General features: G+C 38.4%; 1 protein-coding gene across 1 annotated transcript in view; it reads right to left on the bottom strand.

Annotated features, from left to right (window-relative positions):
• ITPR3 (inositol 1,4,5-trisphosphate receptor type 3) overlaps positions 1-22,219 on the bottom strand; it is a 579,835-nt gene that overhangs the window by 40,707 nt on the left and 516,909 nt on the right. Inside the window, 2 exon segments of the mRNA XM_053706861.1 lie at positions 703-868; positions 9,144-9,268. Coding sequence (XP_053562836.1) covers positions 703-868; positions 9,144-9,268 — 291 coding nt within the window.

A 22,219-nucleotide genomic window follows, 5' to 3' on the forward strand; every position in this document is an offset into this window, starting at 1 on the left:
AGATAGATATTTTATCAAAAAACCATCATCTATATTTAGAAATATTTATTAAGAATAAATAGAACATATTCTTCTATGTGAAGAACATTGTAAAGTGAAATATTCATAATTCATGCATGTGTAAATGTTGTCCTGTCTCTTACAAGTCTTATATTGTTTTATTTAAATGAATTGTATCCATGGACAGGGCTGCAGAATATGTTGGCGCTTCATAAATAAAGTATAATAATAATAATAATAATAATAAATAGTTTACCGCATTTGAATAAACGCAGCTGGGTAAATGCCAAAGTTTGAAGTTTGCTCGCTACTTAATGCTCGCTTACATTAATGCAGTTGCGATATTCGAAGTTCCACTTTTTCTGCGCATCAGGTTTTTGCTTGTGCGCTAATTTTTTATTTTTAACTCATAATACAAGCGAAACCCGACATGCGCAAAAAGCCTCTGTCTAGCAAAGTTAACCTGCGATCGGGAGCGTTAAATAGAGTGCCACTTGTAATCTAGCCCATTATAGGGAGAACTTATATACAGAAATAAGATGAATTATAGAAATTTAAGGTGCAATACAAAGGCATACAGGGGGCAGTTTTGTTTTGAAATGTGCAATTATAATAAGCAGCGATTTTTAATAGGTGGGGTTATAAGGAAAACTTATATGGATCAGCTATGCTTACTAACATGAGGAATAGCATACAACTTACCACAGATAAAACATGTGGTTTTTAGAACCTCTTCCTTTTTTTGTTTCTCACTCCTCAAATCTGCAAACGTATCAATGATGACTCCAAAAATCAGGTTAAGCACAATGATGATAACGATGAAGAAAAAAAGCAGGTCATACACAACACGAGCAGGGAACAAGGATTCCTATTGAGTTAAATAAGAGCTTCGTCATTTTTCAAACTTAAACAAGTTACTTATATTAGTTTCTAATCACGCGTGTGAGACCCTTAAATTCCATCTGTACATAAAACACCTATGTGCTGCAACACCCGGTAATTTAAAGGGACATGAAACTTAAAATATTGTTTTCATGATTCAGATATTCAGATAGAGCATGCAATTTTTAAATAGTTTCTAGATTACTTTTAGTATCTAATTATCGTTGTTCTCTTTATAGCCTTTGTGGAAAAGCATACCTAAGTAGGCTCAGAGGCAGGAAAACACTACTGGGAGCTAGCTGCTGATTGGTGGCTGCACATATATACACCTTTTGTGATTGGCTCATCTGATGTGTTTTGCTAGCTCCAAATAGTGAATTGCTGCCCCTTCAACAATGGATACTAAGATAATTAAGTTAATTTGATAATAGAAGTAAATTCGGAAAGTTGATTAAAATTGTATGCTCTGTCTTAATTTATGAAAGAAAATGTTGGGTTTCATGTCCCTTTAAAGGACCATTAAATACTGTAGAATTGCCTACATTACATTTTTTCCTGACAAATTTCAAAATATGCTTACATTTCTTAGCCCTTGTATCATGTGACAGCGATTAGCCAATAACAAAATGCAAATAAGTGCACACTGTGAAGTCTTGCACATGCTCAGTAGAAGCTGGTGTTTCAGAAAGTTTAAAATGATAAAGACTGTGCACAGTTTGATAATGGCAGCAACTTGGAAAAGGGTTTTAAAATTGCCTGCTCTATCTGAATCATGAAATTTTATTTTTAACTTTAGTGATCCTTTAAAAGGGACATAAAATACTTTCTGCTAGATTACGAGTTTTGCGTTATGAGCGGCTCGGTACTAACTTGCAAGTTATTTCCACCGCTCACCTCCCTATAGCGCTGCAATTACAGGTTTGCAAAAACCCTGCGTTAGCAGGCAATATGTCAGCGTTGTGCAAAATTGAGCTCCATACCGCACTCAAATACCAGTGCTGCTTTGAGCTGGTTTTATGTGCTTGTGCACGATTTTCCCATAGACATCAATGGGGAGAGCCGGCTAAAAAAAGCCTAACACCTGCAATAAAGGAGCGTAAAGCTCCGTAACGCAGCCCCATTTATTCCTATGGGGAAAGAAAACTTATTTTTACACCTAACACCCTAATATAAACCCCGAGTCTAAACACCCCTAATCTGCCACCCCCGACATCGCCGCCACCTACATTAAAATAAATACAAATTTACCTGTAAAATAAAACCTAACCTGTCTTACACTAACACCTAACATTACACTACAATTAAATCAATTACATTAATTAAATACAATTAACTAAATTACAAAAATAATAAACACTAAATTACACAAAATAAAAAAGAAATTATCAAATATTTAAACTAATTACACCTAATCTAATAGCCCTATCAAAATAAAAAAGCCCCCACAAAATAAAAAAACCCTAGCCTAGACTAAACTGCCAATAGCCCATAAAAGGACCTTTTGCAGGGCATTGCCCCAAAGAAATCAGCTCTTTTACCTGTAAAAAACTACCACCCACACAACCAACCCCCCAAATAAAATCCTATCTAAAAAAACCTAAGCTCTCCAATGTCCTGAAAAGGGCATTTGGATGGGCATTGCCCTTAAAGGGCATTTTGCTCTTTTTCAGCCCAAACCCTAAGCTAAAAGTTCTCCCGGCTTCGTTGAGGATGGATGTCCGGTCTTCAAAAACTGTTAGTGGATCTTCGGGGTTAGTGTTAGGTTTTTTTAAGGGTTTATTGGGTGGGTTTTATTTTTAGCTTAGGGTTTGGGCTGAAAAAGAGCTAAATGCCCTTTTAAGGGCAATGCCCATCCAAATGCCCTTTTCAGGGCAATGGGGAGCTTAGGTTTTTTTAGATAGGTTTTTATTTGGGGGGTTTGGTTGTGGGGGTGGAGGATTTTACTGTTGAGGGGTTGTTTGTATTTTTTTTTTTACAGGTAAAAGAAGCTGATATCTTTGGGGCAATGCCCTGCAAAGGCCCTTTTAAGGGCTATTGGCAGTTTAGTTTAGGCTAGAGGTTTTTTATTTGGGGGGCTTTTTTATTTTGATAGGGCTATTAGATTAGGTGTAATTAGTTTAAATATTTGATAATTTCTTTTTTATTTTGTTTAATTTAGTGTTTATTATTTTTTGGTAATTTAGCTAATTCTATTTAATTAATGTAATTTATTTAATTGTAGTGTAATGTTAGGTGTTAGTGTAAGATAGGTTAGGTTTTATTTTACAGGTAAATGTGTATTTATTTTACCTAGGTAGCTAGTAAATAGTTAATAACTATTTAGTAACTAGTCTACCTAGTTAAAATAAATACAAACTTACCTGTGAAATAAAAATAAAACCTAAGATAGCTACAATGCAACTATTAGTATGTAGCTAGCTTAGAGTTTATTTTACAGGTAAGTATTTAGTTTTAAATAGGAATTATTTAGGTATTAATAGTAAGTTTTATTTAGATTTATTTTAATTATGGTAAAGTTAGTGGGTGTTAGGGTTAGACTTAGGGTTATGTTTAGGGGTTAATAACTTTAGTATAGTGGCAGCGATTTTGGGGGCAGCAGATTAGGGGTTAATAACAGTAATGTAGGTTGCGGCGATGTTAGGGACAGCAGATTAGGGGTTAATAATATTTAACTAGTGTTTGCGATGCGGGAGTACGGCGGTTTAGGGGTTAATATGTTTATTCTAGTGGTGGCGATGTCCGGAGCGGCAGATTAGGGGTTAATAAATTTATTTTAGTGTTTGCGATGTGGGAGGGCCTCGGTTTAGGGGTTAATAATTAGTTTATGGGTTTAAGTGTACTTTGTAGCACTTTAGTTATGAGTTTTATCGTACAGCTTTGTAACATAAAACCCATAACTACTGACTTTCAGTTTACGGTACGTAACTTGACGGTATGGGCTGTACCGCTCACTTTTTGGCCGGACAGGCAAACTTGTAATACCGGCGCTATGGAAGTCCCATAAAAAATTATTTTTTGAAAGCTGCGGTAGTTACGTTGCGTGACGGCCAAAAAAGTGTGCAGTACAGATATACCTGCAAGACTCGTTATACCGGCGGTAGTGAAAAAGCAGCGTTATGAAGCTTTTTCACCATAACGCAAAACTCGTAATCTAGCCGGCAGATATTGAAATATAAAATGTTTAATTATGTGTAGTAAAAATAAAACTTTGAAATATACTTAAATTATTTTTTTTTTCTCTTTTTTTTGTCATATAACTCTGAAAATGATGAGTTTATCAATTTTAAGCCTTGAAAGTTCAAACTGCAGTTTATCTCTAATTGACCTGAGAAGACCTGCCACAAAAAAAAATTATGCTTACCTAATAAATGTATTTCTTTTTTGACACGATGAGTCCACGGATCATCTAATTACTGTTGGGAATATCACTCCTGCCCAGCAGGAGGCGGCAAAGAGCACCACAGCAAAGCTGTTAAATATCACCTCCCTTCCCTCTCAACCCAGTCATTCGACCGAAGTAAAGGAGAGAAAGGAAGTAACAAGGTGCAGAGGTGTCTGAAGTTTATAATAACCAACACCCTGTCTTTCAAAAACAGGGCGGGCTGTGGACTCATTGTGTCAAAAAAGAAATACATTTATCAGGTAAGCATACATTTTATTTTCTTTCTAATGACACAATGAGTCCACGGATCCTCTAATTACTATTGGGAATCAATACCCAAGCTAGAGTACACAGATGATAAGGGAGGGACAAGACAGGGAACAAACGGAAGGCACCACTGCTTCAAGAACCTTTCTCCCAAAAGCAGCCTCAGCCGAGGCAAAAGTGTCAAATTTGTAGAATTTTGAAAAAGTGTGAAGAGAGGACCAAGTTGAAGCCTTGCAAATCTGTTCCACAGAAGCTTAGTTTTTGAATGCCCATGAGGAAGCAACAGCCCTCATGGAATGAGCCTTAACTCTCTCTGGAGGCTGCTGTCAAGCAGTCTCATATGCAAAACGTATGATACTCTTCAGCCAAAAAGAAAGAGAAGTAGCCGTAGCTTTCTGTCCCTTACGTTTTCCTGAGAAAACAACAAACAAAGCAGAAGACTGACGAAAATCCTTAGTCGCCTGCAGGTAAAACTTTAAAGCACGAACCACGTCCAAATTGTGTAGAAGCCGTTCCTTCTGAGAGGTAGGATTAGGACACAAGTAAGGAGCAACAATCTCCTGATTAATGTTCCGATCAGAAACAATTTTAGGAAAAAATCCTAATTTAGTACGTAAAACTACCTTATCTGAATGAAAAGTAAGGTAAGGGGACTCGTACTGCAAAGCCGAGAGCTCTGACACTCTGCGAGCAGAAGAAATAGCAACAAGCAATAAACCTTTCCAAGATAACAACTTAATATCTAAGGAATGCAAAGGCTCAAACAGAGCCCCTTGAAGAACTTTGAGAACTAAATTAAGACTCCATGGAGGAGTAACTGGCTTGAACACAGACCTGATCCTGACCAAGGCCTGACAAAAAGATTGTACATCTGGAACATCTGCCAGATGTTTGTGTAACAAAATAGATAAGGCAGTAATTTGACCCTTTAGGGAACTTGTCGATAATCCTTTCTCCAAACCCTCTTGGAGAAAGGACAAAATTCTATGAATCCTAACTCTACTCCAGGAGTAGCCCTTGGATTCACACCAATAGAGATATTTACGCCATATCTTATGGTAAATCCTTCTAGTTACAGATTTACAAGCCTGAATCATGGCCTCTATGGCCGATTCTGAAAAACCCTGCTTGGATAAAATTAAGCGTTCAATCTTCAAGCAGTCAGCTTCAGAGAAACTAGATTTCGGTGAAGGAAGGGCCCTTGAATTAAAAGGTCCTTCCTCAACGGAAGTCTCCAAGGTGGCAGAGATGACATGTCCACCAGATCTGCATACCAAAGCCTGCGAGGCCAAGCCGGGACAATGAGGATCACCGAGACCCTCTCCTGCTTGATTCGAGCAATGACCCGAGGAAGAAGAGCAAACGGATGAAATAGGTATGCTAGACTGAAGGTCCAAGGTACCGCCAGGGCATCTATCAGTACCGCCTGAGGGTCCCTGGAACTCGACCCGTACCTTGGAAGCTTGGCATTTTGCCGAGATGCCATGAGGTCAAATTCCGGCTGACCCCATTTGAGAATCAGGCTGGAAAACACTTCCGGGTGGAGTTCCCATTCCCCAGGATGAAAGGTCTGCCTGCTCAGGAAGTCCGCCTCCCAGTTGTCCACCCCTGGGATGTGGATCGCCGACAGAAAGCAAGAGTGGGTTTCCGCCCACTGAATTATTTTGGTTACCTCTGTCATCGCTAAGGAACTCCTCGTTCCTCCCTGATGATTGATGTAAGTCACTGAAGTTATGTTGTCCGACTGGAACCTGATAAACTGGACCGAGGCTAACTGGGGCCAGGACAGAAGAGCATTGAAGACCGCTCTCAGCTCCAGAATGTTTATAGGAAGAACAGACTCTGACTGAGTCCAAACTTCCTGAGCCTTTAGGGAGCCCTAGACTGCTCCCCATCCTAGAAGGCTAGCGTCTGTTGTCACAATCACCCAAGATGGTCTGCAAAAGCAGGTTCCCTGGGAGAGATGATCCAGATACAACCACCATTGAAGAGAATCCCTTGTCTCCTGCTTCAGTAGTATTCAATTAGACAAGCCCGCATAATCTCTCTTCCATTGCCTGAGCATGTTTAACTGCAGAGATCTGAGGTGGAACCAAGCTAACAGGATGATGTCCATTGCCGCCACCATCAGCCCAACTACCTCCATGCACTGAGCCACTGATAGCCGAGGAGTGGACTGCAGAGCTAGACAAGTATCAAAAATCTTGGATTTCCTGACTTCTGTCAGGAAAATCTTCATTCATAGGAGTCTATTATTGTTCCTAAGAAAGATACCCTTGTATTTGGAACTAAGGAGCTCTTTTACAAATTTACCTTCCAACCGTGAGATCGCAGGAAGGATAACAACATTTCCGTGTGGGATCTTACTTGTTGTAAGGATGGCGCCTGGACCAGGATGTCATCCAGATAGGGCGCCACTGCAATGCCCCGTAACCGAAGCACTGCCAACAGTGAACCCAAAACTTTTGAGAAAATTCTGGGAGCTGTGGCAAGACTGAAGGGAAGAGCCACAAATTGGAATTGTTTGTCTAGAAAGGCAAACCTCAGAAACTTGTGATGATCCTTGTGAATAGGAACATGCAGGTACACATACTTTAAATCCACTGTTGTCATAAATTGAACCTCTTGGACCAAAGGGAGAATGGAACGAATAGTTTCCATCTTGAAGGACGGTACTCTGAGGAATTTGTTTAGACTCTTGAGATCTAAAATTGGTCTGAAGGTTCTCTCTATTTTGGGAACCACAAACAGATTGGAATAAAATCCCCGACCCTATTCCTGTATCAGAACAGGAACTATCACTCCCAGGTCGGAGAGGTCTCTTACACAGTGTAAGAACGCCTCTCTTTTTGTCTGGTCTACAGATAATTTTGAAACAGAAACCTGCCTCTGGGAGGAAAACTCTTGAACTCTAGTTTGTATCCCTGTGACACTATGTCTACTGCCCAGGGATCCGGAACATCTCAAACCCAAGCCTGAGCGAAGAAGGAAAGTCTGCTACCTACAAGATCTGGTCTCGTATCGGGGGCATGCCCTTCATGCTGTCTTTGATTCAATAGCAGGCTTCTTTTTGTTAAGTAAACACCGGGAGATGTAAACACCGCCAAATGAATTACCTTCCCCAGTGCCTGCATCTATGCTGTCCCCATAATGTATCCTGAGTACAAAGGAGAATTTATGTGCCAAAATATAAAGTGCCCAATTTTAATAAAGGCTTCCTTATATGTCCCTCTTATGAAATAAGGCGCCCAACTTTTTCTAAGCTCCGTTAATCCCAGAAATGTAAAGTCAGCACTTACCTCATATTCTGCCTGACAGCAAGGCAGCTCCCAGGTTTGAGAGGTCCTCTCCCTCACATGGACCTGCGACAAAAAAAAAAAGCACTGAGTAAGATCTCTCCGTTTTTCAGAGTTAGGGCAGCATCAGTATGGGAGGCGCAGTGAGAATTATGTCCCACAAGTTCCCATTGCTCCAAAGCCACCACTGCTCTACTGAAGAGACTGATATGGACTACGGCTACACCCCAGGACAAACCAGCACAATCTTGTACTACTTAAAAATAATAAACTCTTGATTGAAGAATTTCAAACACCTAAATTTACCATCTTCTTGCTCTTAACGTAGGCAAAGAGAATGACTGGGTTGGGAGGGAAGGGAGGTGATATTTAACAGCTTTGCTGTGGTGCTCTTTGCCGCATCCTGCTGGGCAGGAGTGATATTCCTAATAGTAATTAGATGATCCGTGGACTCATCGTGTCATTAAAAAGAAATACAAGTTGTTTTAACAAAATAACAGTGGCAACTTTTGGCTACTCTAGTAACAAGTCTGGATAGGCAAGTTGTAGAGATGAAGTTTGACCAGTGAAAAGTAATTGTACAAACAAGGGGGCCAAATTAGTAAACTGCAGATGCAGCTGTTTCCGCCGGAAATGTAAGTTAAGACGAAGCGGTCTTAAGACTGCTGCTCCTTAACTCGTCCTCCACCTCTGAGGTGGCGGACAGCAATCAGCCCAATCGGATATTGACACCGAATGTGCAGGGGGTGGCATTGCACAAGCATTTCACAAGGAATGCTTGTGCAATGATAAATTCCGACAGCCTATAATGTCGGCATTTATCAATGTCTGGCGGACATGATAAATCGCCCCAAAGGTGCTAATGTATTCAGAAGCTTTTTTACACTATGACAATATGTTAATTAATTGCATAATTGTGAACAAGTCTTATAGTTAAAAGGTGTTTTATGTCCCTTTAAAAGGATATTGTACTCTAAAATCATCTCTCCCTTAAACATATCCCAAATTAACCAATTATTTTTTACTGCTGGAGTGTATTAAATTATTTACAAATAACTAATTTACCTTTATTTTGCAATTTGTTAAAGCTAATTGGTCTTTTGTTACCACCCCCTATACTGAAAATGTAAATACTGCTCTATTGGTAATAGAACAGATATGCAAACAAGAAGCAGCAGCAGAAATCAACCTCCCAGTGGGGGTGGGAGAGTGCCCAGCACATTTGAAAGGGTATTCCTGCAGTAACTTTGAATACAATTAACTTTTATCAGCTGCTTGTCTGAGTACATTATTGCTTTAATGTGCGAAACACTTACATCTTTGGAGGGTTTTCTCAGGATGTCTCCCACGCCGCCTCCATTTCTGAGACCATGGTTTAAAACGGTGACGATACACATAAGCAAAGTGTCACATGCTCTCTCTGTATCATCCTCATCATCTTCTAGCACAAGACATAAAAAGTGTGAACAAAGAGCAGTGATGAGTAAATAGCAATAAAATAAGAATCACACCACCATATGTAATGTTTTACTTTTAATGTCAAAGGGCTATTATAGTGGAAAAAGACTCTTATTTGTTAGAACATGTCATCTTAACTTTAGCGACCCTGCAAGTGTATATGTTTAACCCCCGCAAGTACAGCTAGGTCATGTGACTACCATTGCTTAATGAGTCAGCAGCAGTTTCTGCTTGCGACCAGACGTTCTTTGCAGTTTCCAAGCTGTACTTTAACTATGTGTTTATTCCCTTTGTGGGGGGGGGAGTTAAAAAAGGAGAATATTCAGAAATAAATAGACAATAAACATAAACTTAAATACTTAATAGAATATTTAAATGAAATATTTTTTTTATTGAGCATTTGACATGTTACATAACAAAGCTGATGCAATATATATATCCATATCATATTAGTGACCTTTTATCTTACATCATAATCTAGTAGATACATAGGTCATAAATATCATCCTAAAGTAAATGAGAAAGCTAGACCAGTCCGACCAAAGTGTAAGTATGCAGCACTGTTCATAAGCCTTCTGTGGCTATCTTCTAACAATACACAATTGGTCTATCGTGTCCAGATCCCAAAAAGATGATTTTGCTTATATTTCACAAATATTTCAAATTTCAACAAAAATATGGTAACATAATACTAAAAACAAAACAAAAAAAAGGGAACAAAAAACAAAGAAAAACATAACAATCCAAATAAAGTGTCTTACAAATTCACTGTTCATATTTCTTTAGTCGCTTAATCTTACTAGATTGCTTACCTTACAAAGATACATTCTTATACCCTAAAATATTCCTGTATATGTTAAGTCCCTCCAATTCTGCTCCTAATACAATCTCTATTCTGCTTCATTCAGTAAGTTACTCTTTGTTTCCCCATAACATCCAGGAGTACCATATGTTACTAAAGGTTTCCATTGTGTCTTGGATATGCGCTGCTGTCTCATACATTGAAAATGTAGCCTTAATTTTGCCTAATACCTCCGGCCACTCTGGTACCCCTGTCTTCCAGTGTTTAGCTATATTCATACGGGTAACCGTACATACTATTCTAATGAAGGTGTTTATATGCTTATTATATTTTAGATGTTTATCATTCAGTAGTGCTTGAGCTGGAGTCAGAGTTAGTGATTCCCCCAAGATATCAGTGAGAAATCTAGATAATGAGTGCCATACTAATTGTACTTTAGGGCATTCCCACCACGTGTGAAAAAATGTACCTATGCTTGAACATCCTTTATAGAATATTTAAAGGGACATTATAGTAAAAAAAAAAAAACTTTCATGATTCAGATAGAGTATGCCGTTTTAAAGAACTTATCAATTTACTTCTATGAAAAAAGATTGGTTTTTGTTGTATCCTTTGTTGAAGAGCAAGTTTAAAAGTAGCAATGCTAAATTGCTGGCAAGCTAAACACATATGGTGAGCCAATGACAAGAGGCATATATGTGCATCCACCATGAACGTTTAATTTTGACTTTTCTGTCCTTTTAATAATTTACAAATTGAGCAAAGGAGGGAATCACAATCTCTTGGAAAATATTTTCAGTTAAAAGTATAGTAAACAAAGACCTTAATAAACAAAATATTCTCTTAAATTGGTGGGAAAAAATCATAGAAAAAAGTATTTTTTACCTAATGTGTCTACATGTGAGACCCATCATGACATTAATAAAATCACCCTCACGTTTGTTATTTTAAAGGAATAATAAACACATTTTATATTGCACTTTCAATTATATGTAGCAAAACAAGGTTGCAATATATTGCCATTATTTATTTTGTCCTCTTTCCTTTAATTTAATTTTGAAAATCCTGTTGAGAGAGGAAATCCAAACTCTGGACCTAACACTGCAATATTCCACTCATTGGCTGCGCACTCTAGTGACCAACTTGTCTCAGCCGAGAAGGAAACCTAAGTTACAACATGGCAGTGCCCATTGTATTATAGAAATTAGACTGTATACCAATTTTTTCCTATTTAATCAACTATATGCTTTTTATATCATTCTTCCTATAGTCTTTGCTTTAAATACATCATTCTATTTAGCATTTATTTATTTATTTTGATGTCCCTTTAAGTGCCCTGAGTGAAATGGTTCATTTGAAGAGCACTGCACATTAATACGTTTAAGGTGGAATTTGTTATTTAGACACTGGCCTTAATGTCTTTAGGCTTTAACAAATGACAGTTGTGAAATCTGACATCTCTTATTGTCCTCTAAGAAAGCCAATCAGCTTACCACTCATGCATGGCTATATGTTCACTGCTCTGTGACTAGTACTCAAAATATAATCCCCCATTAAATGTTTAATCAAGGAAAATAAAACAACATTGCAGCTTAAATCAAATCAATTATATATTTTGCCTGCTGTTGCTATTAAAGAATTGTCCCTCCATATTGTCTTAAGCGTCTCCATCATTAAAGGCATATGAAACCCATTTTTTTTTATTTCATGATTCAGATAGAGCATGCAATTTTAAGAAACTTTCTAATTTACTCCTATTATCAAATTTTCTTTGTTTTCTTATCTTTATTTGAAAAGCAGGAATGTAAGCTTAGTAGCCGGCCTATTTATTGGTTCAGCCCCTGGATAACGCTTGCTGATTGATGGCTAAATGCAGTCACCAATCAGCAAGCTCTACCCTGGGTGCTGAACCAAATAGGAGTTGTCACGGATACCAGGCTGCCAAGGCTACCCCCACCCCCCCTACTACCTGGCTCACTGCTTATTACATCGGTTTTGGCCCTTCATGGATTACGGGATCTCCCAAACTCTGTCGGTTTCAGGTTTTACTGTTAACATCTCCTCATGGAAGAGCTGACCGCTTACCGCCTGATCCCTTTTCGGCTGGCCGGGCTCCTGGAACTACTGGCCGGTCGGACTACCCCGGACACCTGCTGACCTTTACCCCAGGTCGCTCCAATGGCCCTTTGTCCCAGAGCTCAGCTCTTTTGGGGATTGGTATCCCCTAGGGAGGAACTTGGAGTTTCAGACCCCCCTACAACCCCCTCTCCCGCTGGCTTACCCGGTGTACCTTTGATCAGTTGCTGCTCCAGCCCCCAGTGACGGATCATGATGCTTTTTGGACTGGGACACCTTGGGGTCCGGGGCTCTCCACTGGTACCCCGGAATAGCCGCCGCTTCCCCGGGATCACCCTGAAACCACCGCTTTTATATTACTGGGACTCTAGGGAACTATGGCCCATAGGGCGCCAGTCTGTCTGGAGGGGCTGGAATGGCGGGAGATCTTGGGGTCAGATAAGACCCTTATCATGATGAGCTGTGTGTATATAAGCAGTGTGTGTTTCACAATAAAGTCTGTTCGTGTTTTCACCTGAATACTGGTTTTGTCTGGTTATTTGGGTATCTCTCCGCTCTATAGCTACAAGTTGGGGTAGCCGGTGCCCGTCACAGGAGTAAATTAGAAAGTTATTTAAAATTGTATGCTCTATCTGAATCATGAGTTTAGTATAATGAGTTTAGTATTAATGTGTTCCCAATTACCCATTTTTACCTGCTGCACTGTTTAGCTCCTTTACTTCATTATGTAAACAGCTGCTTTCTATTAATTTCAATACAAAAGTACTAGCTAAAGAAACGCTATGTTAACAAAAGACATCATAAGAAATAAGCCTCGCAGTGAGAGTGGGGTTGGTTTGAGTTAGAGCCCAGCCCTTTTTAACCCTTTCATGAAAGGGTCAATTTGTCTACTTTGGAACAATGTTCCCATGTAGACCAGGGCCGTCTTTAATATTGACTGGACCCTGGGCAAAAAAATTCTTGGGCCCCCCCATGCAATTTCGCTCTCCACCCCAACATTCCAAAAAACAACTAAATCAATTTTTTTTTTAATTATTAGCCCAGCAGTGGATTATCCACTGCTGAGTTAATCATTTAAAAAAATGAAATAAATTGCAATATGTGAAACTGGACCTAAGCAGTACTAATAAGTAAATAAATATATAAATTCTGTGGATTCATTTAATATTCTTTTGAATGTGATTCTGCTGTGAGGTTAGCTGGTTAAAGAGATTTAGAGCAGCAACAGGAGCAAAGCAAGGTTAAGACTGAGGAGGAAGCATGGAGGTGCAGTATAAGTTTACTGACTGGAACAGCAGAACTACCATGGGAAGCTGTAAAATCTGAGACAGAGAGAAAACATAAACTATAAAAATAAACCTTACATTAATGTGTGAAGTATCAGCATGACACTATACATCAGCCACAGCAGCACATGTCACTTCTTTGCTAGAAACAAGTTCCCTCTCACCCTGCACTAGACAATGCTGCATGGGGAAGGGTGTGTGTGCACTCACTTATTCTTCCCACTGACACCTTTCTACAAAGCACTGTTCCCCTAACAAACTTCAGTTAGTTGATCTTAGGGCCACAGCAGAAAAAGCAGGGCTAAGGGGACCAGCAGACTGGATGCTGTCTGTCCAAGGCTGCATGGATACAGTGTGAGATGAGTCACACAGCCTCAAGACTGAAGAGAGTAGTGTATGCAGCTGCACAGATGCTCAAATACTCACGTGCTTGCCGCTCCAGCTTTCTGCTGCATGCACTTACAGTCAGCCCTACCCAGAAACAATCCCTACCACCAGGGCAGCTTCCTGGTAACAGTGGTAACCCTAGCAGGACCTTTTATGATGCAATGGGAATGGCTGGATGCAGAGTTAGGACTTTGCATTCAGTGCTGCACAGTGCACATCTAAAACAGCACATGGCAATAGCTTGGCATGTCACATGACACTGGAACGGTCTGGCACAGTTTTTTAAAAAAAAAAAATATAAGCAGAGTACTTTTGACTGTGACAGTATTAGGACTGAATGTCTGTGTTCCCCATGTCACATCAGCAGTCTGGTATGACCATAAAAAAAAATAAAAAAATTTTTTAGGACTCTTGGGCCCCTCAACAGAAACTGGGCCCTGGGCAGCTGCCCCTTTTGCCCTGTGTTAAAGACGGTCCTGATGTAGACAAATTTAAATCCTGCGATCTTGCACGCGATTGTGACATTTCAGTTATGGGATCGGGTCAGGGGGCATCCCTATGATGCTAGGCACACCCTCCAGACTGCGATCGCATCCAGGAAGCGCCGTTGGCTTCAGGACAGCCAAACGGCAAGGACGTTTCATTTTGTCCTTACGGCACTAAAGCCCAGCGCAGTTAGGAAGGAATAGAACGCCATAACGGCATTAAAACGTGTTCATGAATCAGAGAATATTTGTCTACATCAAGCTAACATTGATCCCTATTTTAAATAAAAATTTATACCAACCTGACCTCAATATATAAATTTGAATGGTACCAAAAGCAAAACATTATTAGGGGATATTAAATAAGAACACAAAAAAATAAAAAATCTCAGCACAGAAAAAAAAGAAAAAGAAAATCTGTAATACACATTAAACACTTTGAGATGGTAATAGAAAATTATAAATTGTATATATACAAAAGTCTGCAATATACTTTCATTATTTGTTTTGTCCCCTTTTCCTGTAATTCCATTTTGAAATTGTGAGCTTTTCAGTTTCTGTTAGAAAATGAAGAGCAGAACACTGTTTTATTCCACTCAGCTATTGGCTGCTCACTCTAATGACCGATTTATAACTGTCCCTAATTGGCCACAGCAGAGAAGGTAACCTAAGTTACAACATGGCAGCTCCCATTGTTTTATAGACATTAAAACTTTACACTTATTTTTTCCATATTTAAACAGCTAATGAAACTTTAAAAAAAAATACATCTACGTATTAATCTCAGGCTAATCTTTTCTTTGAATGCATCATTCTATCTAGCATTTCTTTAGTGTTTAATGTCCCTGTAAGATTGCCTCATTCAAGTGCAACAAACAAAAAAATCCTTTTCGCCGGAAATGACTCATTATTATATATTCCTTATAAGTCCTGATGACCTTCACTTATAGAAGAATGGAATCCTGTGGGCGTCAGTGGGTTTTGCTAAGGTGATCACCTCAGCAGCATCTCTATCACATTTTACACTTGATAGTTTTGTTCACAGAACAATAAAATACTTGTTTTGCCACAATGCTTTTTCTGCCTTACAATTCTCGTCCCCAGTTTGCGTATTTTGCTAACAACACTGGGAATGTGTCCTGTGATCTGTTAATACGGTTAACAAGCAGCAAAAAGGTTTAAAACTGAATTATTGAAGACAGTCTAGCAGTTTTATTTTATTGGATATTTACGGTTATTGTATGCAAGAGACAAAAGAAAGGTAAAACCAAACGCCTGCGTATTTATGTTTTTGCAGCTGCATAATGTTGAAGTTTATTTCAGGAAACTAATGGGTATATGCATTTATTTTGTCTCCTCATTGATGGAGGCAATCAAAACAGGATCAGAGATAGGCTTTGAATAAATTATATAAAACCTATAATGTAAAGTAGATAACTAACGGTTTTGATTTGTGAATCTATAGGAAACGGCTAATAAATTATACCAAAACAAACGAGTGCTGTGCCCTAACAACATAGGCCAAAGCTGAAGCTGTGTTTTGCTATTCTTCAAAGGGAAAGGGCAATATGTGTCCACGCCCCATTAGTTACTAGAAAGAAACGTGATTATTAACCCCTTTGTTAGATTAGTGAGACGCATTTTTGTCTGTCCCCGGGGAGATCATATCTTTTAGTTCCCCACGGCGCAGGGAAGATGTAATGGACTGTGACTACTGTAGGAAAACCTCCAAGATTACGGTGTACAGGGAATCTGTCACATGATAAACTGTGACTGACACAAAATGAGAGTTGTTAGTATAAAGGTCTTGATAAATAGGCTGTCTCGGGGCACTGAAGATTACAACAAGAAAACATGGTGTTAAAGGAATCACGGGAGCAAGAATTCCAACTTACATTATTCAGATAGATGGCACAATTTTCCAATTTACTTCTGTTATCAAATTCACCTCTTTCTCTTGGTCACCCTGGTTTAAACTTAGCTCTTTTACCTAAGATCATACTGAGGTAGGAGATGCCAAATTTTAAAAAAACTAAAACTTTTTAAGCAGATTTTTTTTTGCATGTTTGGTCTTTATTATGTCAAAAGCCTTGACCTCTTGAAATCACATTCTAAACTTTTAATAAACACGATTGATTCTTGGTTTAATTAAAATCACACTTTAAACAATGAAACAAACAATTTGCAATATAGTTTTTGAAAATGAATAAAAGCTGTCAGCTTTGAGGTTTTGTGTATTAGACTAATTAATGGGTGTGCAGAAAACCCCAGTATTCCCTAGAACCACCACTTACTCTGCATTTAAAAGGGACACTAACTCCTTAACGACCACAATGTTCCCTGTACAGCCAAAAACACACTCCATTAAATCCCACTAATCAGTCAGTTGAAGTTCAATGGTGTATTTAAAGGGACATGAAACCCAAAAAAAAAATATATGGCTCGGTCACAGTAATGCACTGCTACTCATTAGCCTACCTATGTTTTATTTTCATCAAAGGATACCAAAAGAATAAAGCCAATTAGATCATAAAAATAGATTGGAAAATTGCATGCTTTGCATGTTTAATAAAAGTTTAATTTAGACTTTGCTGATCCCTTAAAGGGACACTGAACCCAATTTTTTTCTTTTGTGATTCAGATAGAGCATGCAATTTTAAGCACCTTTCTAATTTACTCCTATTATCAATTATTTTTTGTTCTCTTGCTATCTTTATTTGAAAAATAAGGCATCTAAGCTAAGGAGCCAGCAAATGTTTGGTTCAGACCCATGGACAGCACTTGTTTATTGGTGCTGTCCAATCAGCAAGGACAACCCAGGTTGTTCACCAAAAATGGGCCGGCATCTAAACTTACATTCTTGCTTTTCAAATAAACATACCAAGAGAATGAAGAAAATTGATAATAGGAGTAAACTAGAAAGTTGCTTAAAATTGCATGCTGTATCTGAATCATGAAAGAAAAAATTTGGGCTCAGTGTCCCTTTAAGGTTTATTGCTCACCCCTTACCCTCAACAGTTTCAAACACACATTAAAGATATATATACTTACATACATATAGAATGGTAACTTGCTTTCAGTAACATACAGGGCACAAACAAATTACATTCTTGCCAGTAACACACATGGCATTCCCTTTAACCTTAAACCTACCCCTTCAAGGTCATTGCAATGGTTCCCTAGCATCTACTAAGGGGACCCCGTAGTCTCGTCATAAGCCACCTGATCTTGAGTGAGCAGCAGCTAACTCCTTTAAGCATCCATCAAACATACCCGTGGGCTTTTTTAAATAAATTGAATTTGTAACACAGGAAATATAGATATCATATGTCAACATCATTTGTTTCAACCCAGCTCACTGATGATTTCCCAGTCATAAGGAGAGGTTATCTCTTGCTGCTAACTGGAGATGAGAAATTGTATGGAAGGACGATGGCATCCCACAGCTCCAAGGGGACAGCAAGTTTTCCTTCACTCCTCCTCAGAAATCTACCACTATTCCTACTTCTGCCATCCTGGATGTGGGCCTTCCATTTACTTTACCTGTGCCTAGATACATCCCCAGTGCAGCCCTTTTGAGACCTTACGGACTGCAAATATGGCCCTGGGAATGATATTGGGTTGACTACCGCTATATTACGCTATCTATGTCTGTCTAAATGTTTCTGTATTCTGGTTGCATTTTATATGGGGGTTTTTTCCTCACTTTTTAAATTGTTTTGCCTGTTAAAAAAGATAAATATACATGCAAAGACAAAATTATGTAAGCACAGTCAATTGAAAAACATTTAGCAACAAACACAATAAACATGTCTACCCCTACTTTTATTTATTATATATAACCTGAAAAGAGATATATATATAGATATATATATATATACAGTATATATATAGATATATATATGTGTATGTATATATATATATATATATATATATATATATATATATATATATATATACACATATACACACACAGTATATATATATATATATATATATATATATTTATCAAGGCAATCTGATAAAAGCGCACAAAGATCCTCCTCATAGTGTAATATGTTTAATACAAATAAAACAAAGGTATTCACAAACGAGCCGGGCACACAACGATTGGAGGAAGCCGGATTTGTCATCGATCTGCTAAAGAAAGCAGCAGATGCGAGTGGAGGATCAGCGTTATGCTTACCATAATGTACAGGTGATTATTTTAAAAAATTAACATCAATGTAAACTTTAACTAAGTAAAGTGCCCATGCTTTTAAGAGTAGTATTTAATACTGGGCTTTAATTAGTTAAAAGTTTACAATTACTTTACCGCCAAAATTTGCTATGCTTGGACTGTAACATTAATAGCGGTCACCCAATTCAAAGCTGTTACAAACAAACATATATATTTGTAGAATTTATACACCCTAGGGTATTTATCTAGAGGTATTTTAACACAATGGGGCCTATTTATCAAATGTCTTGCGTACCTGATCCGACAGTGCGGCTCAGGTCCGCAAGACATCGCTGAATGCGGAGAGCAATACTCTCTCCGTATTCAGCATTGCACCAGCATCTCACAAAAGCTGCTGGTGCAACTCCACCCCCTGCAGACTCGTGGCCAATGGGCCGCCAGCAGGGGCTGTCAATCAACCCGATCGTACTCGATCAGGTTGAATTCCGGACGATTCCTGTCCACCTGCTCAGAGCAGGCGGACAGGGTTATGGAGCAGCGGTCTTTGTGACCGCTGCTCCATAACTTGTGTTTCTGGCGAGTCTGAAGACTCTCCAGAAACACGGGCCGTCAAGCTCAGTTCGGAGCTTGATAGATAGGCCCCAATATGTTTATTCTTTTTTTTGCCAAGGGCAGAGAATAACATTTTGCGCTAAAAAACACACAAAAAAATGTATTAAAATAAAATTTATTAACAAAAACATAAAAATACTTTATTAAAATACATTTAACACTTTTTAATTGTATGTGTTTAACGGGAGAGAAGGGGAGGGGCATTGTTAGCAAACAATGGTTTGTCATTTTTGATGGGATCACTGTGTGGCTGGATCACATGGCCATGGGGCAGATTTTTGTGCATCACTAGACTGCCTAAATCTAGAGGCATCCAGTGATTGCCCATTAAACATGATACCAGCATGCTTTGCAGCATACTAGTATATAGGCTCCACTTTAAGTACACCATCACTATAACTGGCTGTCACATTGATTGTATACACAGTAACTGTCATTTTTAACAGTTACTGTACTGTTGCTATATAGCCTAACATGTAGGCATCCAGCAACAGTACTGTGTATCTTATGAATGAAAGGCTCCAACTGACAGGCATTGTATCACAGGGACACCCTGTCCCTGCAATCGCTAGCCTGGGGTGTCCCCAGTACACTATTTCTGCAATGCCTCACTCCTGTAGCTATGCCAACAGCCCAGGATACAGCCACGGTACAGGGTACGGTGTATTCAAAGCATTTACTTAGTGTTCAATGGCCCTTTAATTATGGTCAGGTAGGGCTAGCTTTAAATGTGTCTGACTACTGCTCTAAGCAATCACTGTCTAATATGTACATGGTTTAGGCAACAGCATTTTGAAGGAATTTGCTTTTCTGCCTCTCTAGGGACTGTGGGATAAGCGCAATTGTGAGGCCAAAGGATAAAACATTACATATAATAATCTCAAAGTGTTTCATGTCCCTTTAATAAACATAGAAAGGGAGTTGGAAATTGTACAAAGCAGAAAAGTTAGAGGATATAATATTCTGTCCCTCCCTCAGCAACTAATACTAAGCAGTTTGCAGAGTGATGTATGAGACAGCTGAAGGCATATGGCTGCAGCACTGAAGTCATTAAGTGGTGTTTGGCCATAATGGGAATGTGCACACGAAACCACCCACGGGAAGCAGCATTTAAATGAAACTAAGGATGAAAAATATATGTTTAAAACATATTAAAGCACAAGCTTCCCCCACAATAGCCTATCTTCTAGTTATATACAATAAAGGACCTGGAAAACATGTTATATAACAACGTTACATAAAAGGGGAAATACATTAATTACCTCTGAGACATTTATTATATTCATCAATCTAATAAATTCTTTGCAATTTCCATAGTTTCACGATATGGTATTATATATCTCTGTCAGTAACCGTACCCTTGTCTACCACCAAGAGTAATCTCTGTAGAAGTATTTTTCCCAGTTTATGTAGAAGGCAAAGCTGAATGTTAAAGGAATATGCAACAGGATTTCACAGTTCAGTCAATAGGAACGTTAAAGGAACTTTGTACTTAAAAAAATATTATGTCATCTATATGAGGACATTGACATTATTTTTTTTCATTTTTTTGCCTGAAAAATAAAGTATTAGCCATGTAATTTTAAAGCAATACTGCAGTATTGTTAGTCACTTTCTAATAATGCTTTTGGCTTAAAGTACGTAAACTAAGAATGTATTTCTCTATAAAGGGCTAGATTACAAGAGAAGAGCGTAAATGGGCAAATTATGGGCGCGCAAAAAATAACCAGCCATTACAAGTGGCTGGTTAGTACTACTGCAAGCTCGCGGTAGCAATTAGTGCTCAGAAAATTAACCAGAAGCAGTTTTTAGGGGTTAAAAAGTGGTGGCTGTGGAGTGGTAAAAAAAAAAAAAAGGTACTGAAAAGTGCCTTTACATTGCGGTCAATGGGGCCGAATTATCAAGCTCTGAATGGAGCTTGATGCCCCTTGTTTGGCTCGCCGGAAACAGAAGTTATGAAGCAGCGGTCGCTCCATAACTTGTCCGCCTTCTCTGAGGCCGCGGACAGAAATCAACCCGATCAAATACGATTGGGTTGATTGACACCCCCTGCTAGCAGCCCACTGCTGGTGCAATGAGAAATGCCGACAGCGTATGCTGTCTGCATTTATCGATGTGCGGCGGACATGATATGCTACATCGTATCATGTCCACTCGCACATTAATAAATTGGCCCCTATGTGTGTTCACTGTAAATATATATGTATATATTTATATACATTTATATTTATGTGTAAGTGAGTCTTCTACATGCTGTAAATGGATTGTTTGATAGGTTTATATCTAAAATGTCTGTCAAAATAACTAAAATAAGGGGGCAGTCTGCAGAAGCTTAGATACAAGGTAATCACAGAGGTATGTTGGTTATGCAAAACTGAGGAATGGATAATAAAGGGATTGTTTTCATTTTTTTTACCAATAAAAATTCTGGAGTAAACTGTCCCTTTAAGTACAATGCAATCAAACCAAAAAGGCAAAATAATAAATGGAAAAAATGCAGTTCTAGACTGAGAAAAAAAGTGCACAGAGTGAATACAAATGTGCATCTACAATTTAGTTTTTTTTGACGACTTAAAGAGACATGAAACCCCAATTTTTTCTTTCATGATTTAGAAAGAGTGTGCAATTTTAAACAACTTTCTAATTTACTTCTATTATCTAATTTGTTTAATTATCTTGATATTCTTTGCGGAAAAGCATATCTAGATAGGCTCAGTAGCTGCTGATTGGTGGGTGCACATAGATGCCTTGTGTGATTGGCTCACCCATATGCATTGCTATTTCTTCTACAAAGGATATCTAAAAAATAGGACAAATTAGATAATAGAAGTAAATTTGAATGTTGTTTAAAATTGTATTCTCTGTCTGACTCATGAAAGAAAAAATTTGGGTTTAGTGTCCCTTTAAGTCTTGAAAACATTTAAATTGCTCATTTGCAATAAGACCTTGTACACTTTTTCAGAAGGCAAAAGAAGATGTTTCATAAATCTTAAGTTAATGATCCCTTGGTAGCTAGAGTGGAATGTCAAAGCAAATAGATGTCTGCTTTGATTGACTGAACTCAGGTAACAGCTATGGATATCATCACAGATTAGCATAAACAGTA

Source organism: Bombina bombina, chromosome 3 (genome assembly GCF_027579735.1).
Source record: "Bombina bombina isolate aBomBom1 chromosome 3, aBomBom1.pri, whole genome shotgun sequence".
In the NCBI taxonomy this organism is placed as follows: Eukaryota; Metazoa; Chordata; class Amphibia; order Anura; family Bombinatoridae; genus Bombina; species Bombina bombina.